Genomic DNA, 8753 nt, shown 5'->3' with positions numbered 1-8753 from the left:
AGCCTCGCCGTRGGATGCACCAGCCAGGCGCTGGGGCTACGCAGCTCCACCACGGATGGACCAGACCGAGGTGCTCCAAGCGAGCAGTACTCTTCACTTGGTAGCAAAGAGCCACCCCAAACGGCGGTGGATTAAGCCATTCAATGGCTCTGTTGTGCACAAGAGCAGGTGCAGCGTAGGACGTTTTCCAGCAGCCTTGTTTACATGTATAAATACATGCAACGCGCCGAGGAGACGCCTAGATCAAGCCTTAGACAGCTGCCTGCTGAATCAGTGCTGCGCTAGTGCCACTTGCAAGGTGGTGAGGACAGGCCCCAGTCCTGCTGCCCGATATTCCTTGGTCTGCGGTCGTACCTTACAGAGTATCGCCCTGGCAGCTTGGTTCACCTCTTGCAAAGGGGGATATTTTTTAGGACTTAACCCTCTTGACCTTCGCATGTCCTATCTCGCACAGCTGGGTGTTGGCCGCAATCAGCGTGGCTGTTGTCTCCCTAAAAATTGCAGTATAGCGTCGCTTTAGGGACAGCCCACGTGGATGCACTGCTGTGTAACAGCAGAGCCTTAGGTTGCTGGATGGGGTTAAGCCTTGCTCCCCCCGCGGGGAGGCAAGGGAGCCTTCGCCAAGGAGGCTTTGAGGTATGTTGCCCCAACCTGGCTGCTGAGTCAGCAGCATGCCCGTGCAAGCATCTCCAACCTGCACGGGGCCAAGCCAGCTCCCCATCCACCTAAGAGAGGAGAGAAATGAGGGGTTGTTGGCCCAAGGAGCATCGTTTTGGCCTCACAAGTGTGCTGGGTACCCAAAGGCACAAGGCTGAACTGCCTGGCCTTGCGCCGGGGCTAGAGGAACTGGCTTCGGGCTGCAGCAAGGTCTTCAGCAAATCACCTCTGTTCCTGCTTCCCTAAAACAGTTCTACCGCCTCATTGCACAGCACTGGAGATCAATGGGTGAAGCATGCAAAGCAGAAATATAGTCTCTTTTAAAGGCTAATTATCATAAATCTGTTGCCAAAGGAAGCTTGAAAGTGTGAGCCAATTGCACCTGCTAATATACTTTGGGTAATGTGTGGCCAGAGCGTATAATTAGAGCCCGTTTGCAGCATGAGTACCTCTGTTTATTGGATGATATTTCTGGCTCAGGCAGGTCCCCATGTCTCCCATGCACGTCTGGCTCATCTGCTCGTGTCAGTAACTCTGCAGTTATATGCGGGAAGAACCAGGTCTCTCTTGCAAAAGAAGGGTAGTGCCTCCATCGAGATGACTAACTTGGACTAGATCTGGCAGAGAAATTCTTCCTAGGGGGAGGGTAGGATTAGAGATCCTCCACCACCACCTCTGTGTTTTAGCCGGCATTAAGTACAGACCTGTGYTGAGCCCTCACTAGGCTCTTTACATGGAGAGATTTGCCAAAGGCAGGATAAAAACCCAGAACACGTTTTTGTGGCAAAGAAAACAAGAGTTGACAGTTGTGGTCTCAGCTCTGTAGGTGGTTTAGCTAGAGAAGAGCCGTGGGCTAATACTTTCACCTCCTATTTCAGCATGATAAATCTCTTTTCACCTTCAGACACACTGTAAAATGGTTCAAAACAGGGTTTAGTCACCGACTAAAAGCAAATATCACATGCACGTTCTTAACCTTCCCTTAAATGCCTGCTTTGGGTCATTTGGATACCTCCTTCGACCAATCCCAAAAGAGAATCCAGTGGTGTCACTGGCCAAAGGGGATTTGATATCTTCGTAGGTCTTGGGCAGACCCCATGTAAGACAGAACAGCAACAACCTTATTTCTAGGTTGGAGAAAAACACCATTGGGACTGATACGTCCTTTGCCAGGGAGTTTTCCCTGGAAGAGCCACCTCTGTTCTGGTAAAGTCAGGCAGTTACGTGTTTGGCTTCAGATGAAGTAGCTTGTCAAGGCAATGCAAGAAAAACTTGTGCAAATAGAGGCACGCACAGGGTTCCCGGGCTTCTGCTTTAACCACAAGCCAGTTTTGCTTTAGGCTTCAGACAGCACCCACCAGCCTCTGCGTCTCTCCCACATACTTATCATTTCAGGCCTTCTGAAGTCCTATCACCATGTGCCGGTTAGTAAAGTCTTGGGTTCATGTCACTGGGGAGAACTCAGGCTTTTTCTTGCCAGTCTAGACATATGCTGAAAGAGCTGCTGGAGGTACAAATGGTCCTGCTGGAAGTCAGTGTTACCATGCCCAGTTTGCACGGCCGAGATTTTCAGTCAGCTCAGGCAGTTCAGCTGACCCACTTCTGTTGAGGAAGATGTGTGCACACAGTAGCATCTCCGAGCCACCAAAGTTCCTCATCTGATTTCAGGAACTGGACAAAAATTGCACAATTTGGCAAAACCCCAGCTCACCATCACCACCCCTTCTGGCCCTGTCACATCCACGTGCCTTCTTCTGGCTGGCAGGGGAGAGCTTCCTGCCAGCACTTTGTGTGTTCCACTGCAATCGCGGCATGGCCTCGGGTTTTTCCCAGTCTCAGTTGTGGACCCGGTGCTCTCCTCTGCCTGCCTGTTCTCACGGAGAAGAGCACCACCCTGGAGACCCTTCCTACACCTGGTGACCCAAAGGGCAGCAGGGTTGCAGGCTCAGGACAGGCTATCAGGGGTGCTGAGCGGAGCAGGCTGGCTGCCACCTAAAAGCCTCCAACCGCTATTCCTTCTTTGAGCAATTCGGTTGATTGACCCTCCCAGTAAAGGCCCGTGTGGCAGATAGGTTAGCCTTCAAATGCACGAGATGGGGCAGAAAATGAGCAACATCCAGGTTTTGTGGCTGCATCAGCGTACTTACAAAGCCCGAGCATTACCTACAGCCTCCTCCTGCCCCGAGGCTCTCTTGGATGGGATTGACACTCATAAAAGCTCCAAAGCTGGTGAGTGCCAAGGGCATCGTCTTCCACATTCCCCATGCGCAGCTCGTTACAGTGACCTTTCTAGGCCTGGCTTTTTGCAGTGGGAARCCACTGCTGCAGAGCCACTGGTTTCCAACACCCTCGGAGAGCCCAGCACGTTCCCTAACTCTCGCCTCCGCGCCCCTGCGCCAGGCAGCGTCGCAGCCTCAGATGCTCTCCGAGACCACGYGCAGCTCAAAGCCGAGCAGCGCTGGAATTTGCCCTTTGCAGTTTTCAGCTCAAAGAAGCAAACCTCATTTAAAAGAAAAAGAGAAAAAGAAGAAGAAACCTTGCACTGTGATTCAGCAAAAGTTGCACGTTCTTCATGTGGTTTGTGAACATGAAAAGGCCGGTCCCCAGCCGGGAATGCCAAACCTGCAGAAGGAGGGCAGACAATGGTGGTGGAGCCTGGCGGTGTTGCTTGGCCATTTGCTTCTGCTATGGGGCACCACCTCCATCACCTGACTCGCACACAGGCAGTTTTTGGTTCACACTTTTAACCACGTAGTTATGGGGCTTCCTCACACCAGGTAGCCACACGCTGGGCTTAGAAAGCAGCTTTGTACCACAGTCTCTGCTGGTAGAGCTAGCCAGGGTTAGGGCCAGGTTGGCGTGGATGAACAGAGGCTCCCAAATCCCAGACTTTGTGCTGGAGACAAGGAACATGTTGCTCTGAGTTTTTCCATCTTTCACCATGAGTCGGTTACATGCTATGAGAGGTGCTGGAGAACCCTTGGAGAACAGCGGGGTGGTGATTGCATTGTCCAGCTGAAGATCTGGGAGACTCAGACAGGGGTCCTCATTTTCCCCAGACTCTGGGCGATGGTGAGGAGCTCACTTAGCGGCTCTGCTCCCCTTGTGCAGAGCCCGGGGTGGTGACACAGTGAGCGGGGTGGAAACAGCTGCTGGCGAGGAAATCCAGATGCAGCCCAACCCTTTCTTGGCCTTCAGGTGCCTTTTCTGTCCAGTAGCCCAGCTGTGGGTAAGCCGACGTCCCCCTCTGCTGATACAAAACACTCACAAAAGCTGCTGCACCACTTCTGCTGCTTAGTGCGCTTGCAACGCTTGTCTAGAGCGGGAGTTCAGCAGTGCCGGAGGAGGGGGACATTGCTCCTCCATCACCCTGAGCCTCGTTCCTAGCATTCCCTTTTCTCCACATCTCTTCCAGATGTCCTTCTTCTTCTCGGACGAGGTGGTGCTGCTCTTTGACTTCTGGAGCGTCCATAGCCCCACAGGTAGGCCATAAGCCCCAGCGCAGTGGGGTGAAAGAGCCCTCCCCGTGCCGTCCCGAGCCGGCGGGTGCTGCCCACCGCACACGGCGCCCAGCGAGGAGCCCCCCTCACCTGCCGTCAGGGTCGTGGCAGGCATTCCCCGGTGCGTTGGGATGGCACCAAACGTTATTCGGAACTGCAGGTCCAGTCCTGCAAAACCCTGAATGAACAAGAAAACCTCCTACACGCAAAATGTATGCAATCTTTTTTCTAATGAGAAATGGATTTACAACTGAGGCCAAACTGTTCTTTTTGGAGAAAATAATGATGTTGATTAGCTTGTCCGCTCCAGGACCCAAACTAAGCTTTGAAACCAAGTCTCCCATTCACTCAGTGGCATAAGAAAGTCTCAGCTTCTCATTTCCTTTTGTCTTCTTTTTTTTTTTAATCTTTTCTCCCAAAGTCATATTTTAACCACCATCTTCATGCCGAGTTTATACACAGATACTTTGTTTTCCAGAGCAGCCTTCTCCCCAAACGCTTCTTAGAAATGGAGAGGGTGGTGGCTCGAATTTGCCTTAATACCCTGGTTTCCAACACTACAAAGCTGCTGCCCGTTGCTCTAGCCCAGTCTCTGATCTCAAGAGTGCTCCGGGAGCCTCCATTCCCTCCATCCTACCCAACGACTTGCCCAAGCGCTCAGCACCAGATCCCGGCCCCTTCGCCCCACAGCGCTGCATAGGAGGGTCCTATCACACCAAGCATTTTGAAGGACCAGGCTGCCAGAGCCAGCTTGCTSTGCTGCATCCCTTCAAACTCACCTTCCAGCCTCCGTCCGGTGGGYGATGGGTAGCCAAGGAGTTTTTCTCTTGCAGGGATGGTGCTCTCCGTGCTGGTCATCCTGCTGCTCTCCGTGCTTTATGAAACTGTGAAGATCGGCAAGGCCAAGGTGCTGCACCGGACGATGCTGTCCATCCCGCACAGCCTCAGCCAGGAGTCCTTGGCAGAGCAGGACGAGGGGACYGTCGACACCAGCCACGGGCAGCACGGCACCACGCAGGGCAGGTAACGCACGCCTGGGAGCGGGCTTTCGCCTTGCTAGTGGTCCCGTGGGCAGGGGCCAAAGGGCTTTACAGGGGAGAGAGCCACCACGCTGAACTGGAGACGGGGTGTAGAGCCCCTGAGCCAGCATAATAGACCAGAAACCCTGTGAACACGCACCTATGGATGAATATGCTCCCGGGAAGGAAGYATCTTTATAGCCTCAGCACCTTGTCCTGGAGGAGTGTCCCAGCTCTTCCAGACAGCGATACAGSGGAAGGCGCCCCAGGAATTTTTCTGCTGTATTGAATGCTCACAGCCCCCCAGTAGGCACCGTGGGCACGGTGGGAAGGACAGGAGCACCGCGTCTGCGTGGCATGGGGACAGGCACTGCTCTGCCGGTGCGTTGGCTCAGGCTYACCAAGCAAGGCTGGCCCAGGAGTCTCCCTTCCAGCACAAGCTGTTTGAGTCAAGACCTGGGTTTTTCATTTTGTATTTAATCCCAGACGATGCCTGAGGCTCCTCTTAATGCCAGCTCGTTAATAACATGCTGCTCATTAATTCAGCCCGTAGAAATGGGTTTCTATTTGCACCGCCGTTTGCAGCCTCACAGTTTGGTTCCTGGGYCCTGATCCCTCTCTGCACACTGCAAACAACCTCCCAGGCACTCGGGGYTGCCAACTGTGGGACAGCGTCGTCCCCTTGCTAACGGGGCTTTGCTTCCTCCCCAAACAGGTGGTTTCTGTACCACGTCAGCCAGACACTGCTCCACGTGATACAGGTGGTGGTGGGTTACATGGTGATGCTGGCTGTCATGTCCTACAACGCCTGGATCTTCCTCGGTGTGATCGTGGGCTCCGCACTTGGTTACTTCGTGGTGTTCCCACTGCTCAACGTGGGCTAGATGGGCTGGGAGTTGTCCCCGTGTCACTGCTGTGGGGATGCAGCCCTTCTGCTGGGAACATGGCTGATAACGCTGGAGGACATGCTCAAGGCCTCCGCCGCGGCAAGTGAGCTGAGGTCAAGAGGAAATGCGACGTCTTGTCTTCTACTTTTCTGAAATAGCTGCTGTCACTTCTGCTGGGTCTGTCCTTGTCCCCTTGCTGTGCAGAACAGCAGCSCAAGGACCTCCTGCTGCAACCCTTGCTGCCAGCAGGACTGAGGTGGGGAGGGAGGCTCAGGGGGAGAAAAAATCCCAGCTGAACTGCCTGCCACTGCCCTGCTGCACTGCCACACTCCCTCCCCAYCACCCGTGCTGGCCTCAGCCACGTGGCCATCCCTATCTTGGGGCCCTTTAGCCRTGGGACAGAGGGAGCAACTGCAGCTCAGGGTGCAGGTTGAGTGGGTGATGAGTCTGGCTGGCTCTTGGATGCTCAGTTTATCTTTATAAGATGCTCAGGGAAGGAGAAGCTTGGGGAGAGGCAAGGGAGGGGGGATGGCATGCCAACATCCCCCTGCGCAGCGTGGTCCTGCCACCAACCCCCTTCACACTGTGCCTTTTGGGGTCCCGGAGAGCAAGCYGTGCACAAGCATGCCCAGATGCACATAGCACTGCGGGCAGAGACGTGGGTGGACCCCGACTCACCTCTGCACTTCATTTTTAGCACTTTCAGGGATTGGGTCAATGTAGCCGAAGATGAGCTGCCGTCGCTGGTGCGTGCGTCTGCACCGACGCGTCCAGCACGGCAATGCCGATGCAACAGACTGCTGCTGGGTGCCTCTTGCTTCCTTCTAGAGATGCCCGTTTTAATAAAAGCACCTCAGCACTTTGGCTCCTGGTTTGTGTTCGTGCTGCGTGGATGTCACCTCCAGAGGTGCTGCAGGGATGCCACAGAGACGTGACACAGCACCCAGGCGATGCTGCCCCCAGCCACATCCCCCCACACCTGGCCAGGGTCTGAGGTGCCGTCCCCTCCCCGGCGGGTCCCACCACCGGGGTGCCCATAGGTGCTGCCTTGCATGAAGGGCAACCAGCACAGCACAGCACAGCACAGCACGCAGGGGCTCGTGGCCTCAGCCGCTGTGCTCCTGACATGCTCTGGGACTTTGCATGAAACAGCGCCATTTGCCCTTGGATGAGTTTCGCATGAGCCCTGGAGCCATAGAAATTGCCCCCGATGCCAGCCCCAACCGTGCACCTCCATCTCACAGCCCTGCACCCGGAGTGAGCCGTTCAGGAACAAGCACAGTCTCCTCTGACTTTAAATAAAGCTTTTTTTCCTTTTATTAATTATTATAAGCATATTTTTAAACATTTGTATAACATTCTTAATAAAATATCTTGGAAGAGACAGGGTTTTTTTAAGTTCCCAAAGCAAGGCACTTTGGGGGGCCTCCCCAAGTGGTTTAGACTGGGCGTCCCCCGTTCAAAGACAGAAACAACGGCACTTAAAATACACGCAGAAGTCGAGATTATCTGCAGCAGGGGGAAGAGCTGGGCTCCCGGTCCATACGCCGCGCACACATCCGTGGTCTCAGCAGCCCACTCGCGAGTCTTGCCAAGTCCCGTCAACTACCTCTCACATGCTTTAAGCACATCTGCATGGAGTTTGTGTCCAAATATCCTCTCTCCTTCCCCCACTTGTGAATCTYGCCCTTGGCAGCGGCCCCGGGGCGAGCTGCTCTGGGGGCAGACCCGTTCCCTGCAATGCCCCACCTGCAGCTGGAGACTGGCCTGAGAGCCCTTTCCAGGAGCAAATCCATTTTTTCTCTCTGCGGTTGGAGGACATTTCACGTGCATGAGGTCCCCGAAGGGCAGASTGCAGCACGAGGAGCTTTGCCCGCACGGAGGGGTCGTTGGTCCATCCTATAAAATCTACCGGCTGGCTCCATTTGGGCACCYGCTGGGCACCAGAGCTGGCTGCCTCCTAAATGCTTCCCCCAAACAAATCTCTGATAAAGGCACTGCACCTTTGCCCAAACACCACTGCAGATGGCAAAACCTGCAAGCCACAGAGGGCCCAGGAGAAATTCATCTTTGCAAGGCGCCAGGGAGCTCCGCTGGATGAGAGCCACGATCTCATCCATGGAAAGGCTGCATACCCCAGGCAAGAAATGCATGGAGAGACCRAACCCGGGGCCACCCACGGCAGCCCAGTCCTGCCAGGCAAGGCTGGCACAGCGACACCTTCCCCCACAAGAAAGCTTTTACGTTAGACTTTAGCTGCTAGAAAACCCTAGGCAGAGGCCTTGGGGCGAGCTGGGGGCACCAGCCCTGCTCCCGGGAAAGGGCAGCCTCGGCACAGGGGGCTGCTGCGCGCCGTGGCCCGGCCACCTCCCACAGTGCTCCTAGAGCCGCGATTARAGCTTGTTGCTGTTTCGCCAGTCACCGGACACACTCCTCCCTCTGACCCACGCTTCCACCACCCTCCTGGCCTCCTCTGTGCTCCCGCCAGACCTTTCGTCTCCCCCGATCGCTCTCTGCAAAGCCTCTCACTACCCTACCAGCACCTGTAGACCCCTCTGCCAGGCTTTTCATCTACCTCCTGCAGCCTTCTCTCCCATCAGCGCTATTCAAGGGAGAACGAAGTTGTCCGTGAAACGCCTTCCTTTGGGCATGGGTGCTTCAAAGCTCCCCAGCAAGCTGGGTCTCGGAGC

The 8753-nt window shown here is 54.9% G+C and overlaps 1 protein-coding gene across 1 annotated transcript; it reads left to right on the top strand.

The window, feature by feature from the left end:
* Positions 1 to 1742: 1742 nt before the first annotated feature.
* Positions 1743 to 6927, top strand: SLC31A2 (solute carrier family 31 member 2). Its single transcript, XM_026059748.1, has 3 exons — positions 1743 to 4139; positions 4991 to 5180; positions 5892 to 6927. The coding sequence occupies exons 1-3, from the start codon at positions 4073 to 4075 to the stop codon at positions 6058 to 6060; spliced, it is 426 nt and encodes a 141-aa protein (XP_025915533.1). The 5' UTR covers positions 1743 to 4072; the 3' UTR covers positions 6061 to 6927.
* Positions 6928 to 8753: the final 1826 nt, after the last annotated feature.

This window comes from Apteryx rowi, unplaced genomic scaffold, assembly GCF_003343035.1.
Source record: "Apteryx rowi isolate R43461 unplaced genomic scaffold, aptRow1 scaffold_16, whole genome shotgun sequence".
NCBI classification, from domain to species: domain Eukaryota; kingdom Metazoa; phylum Chordata; class Aves; order Apterygiformes; family Apterygidae; genus Apteryx; species Apteryx rowi.
Note: the sequence above shows the minus strand (reverse complement) of the source record. Positions and strands in the feature narration are given on the sequence as shown.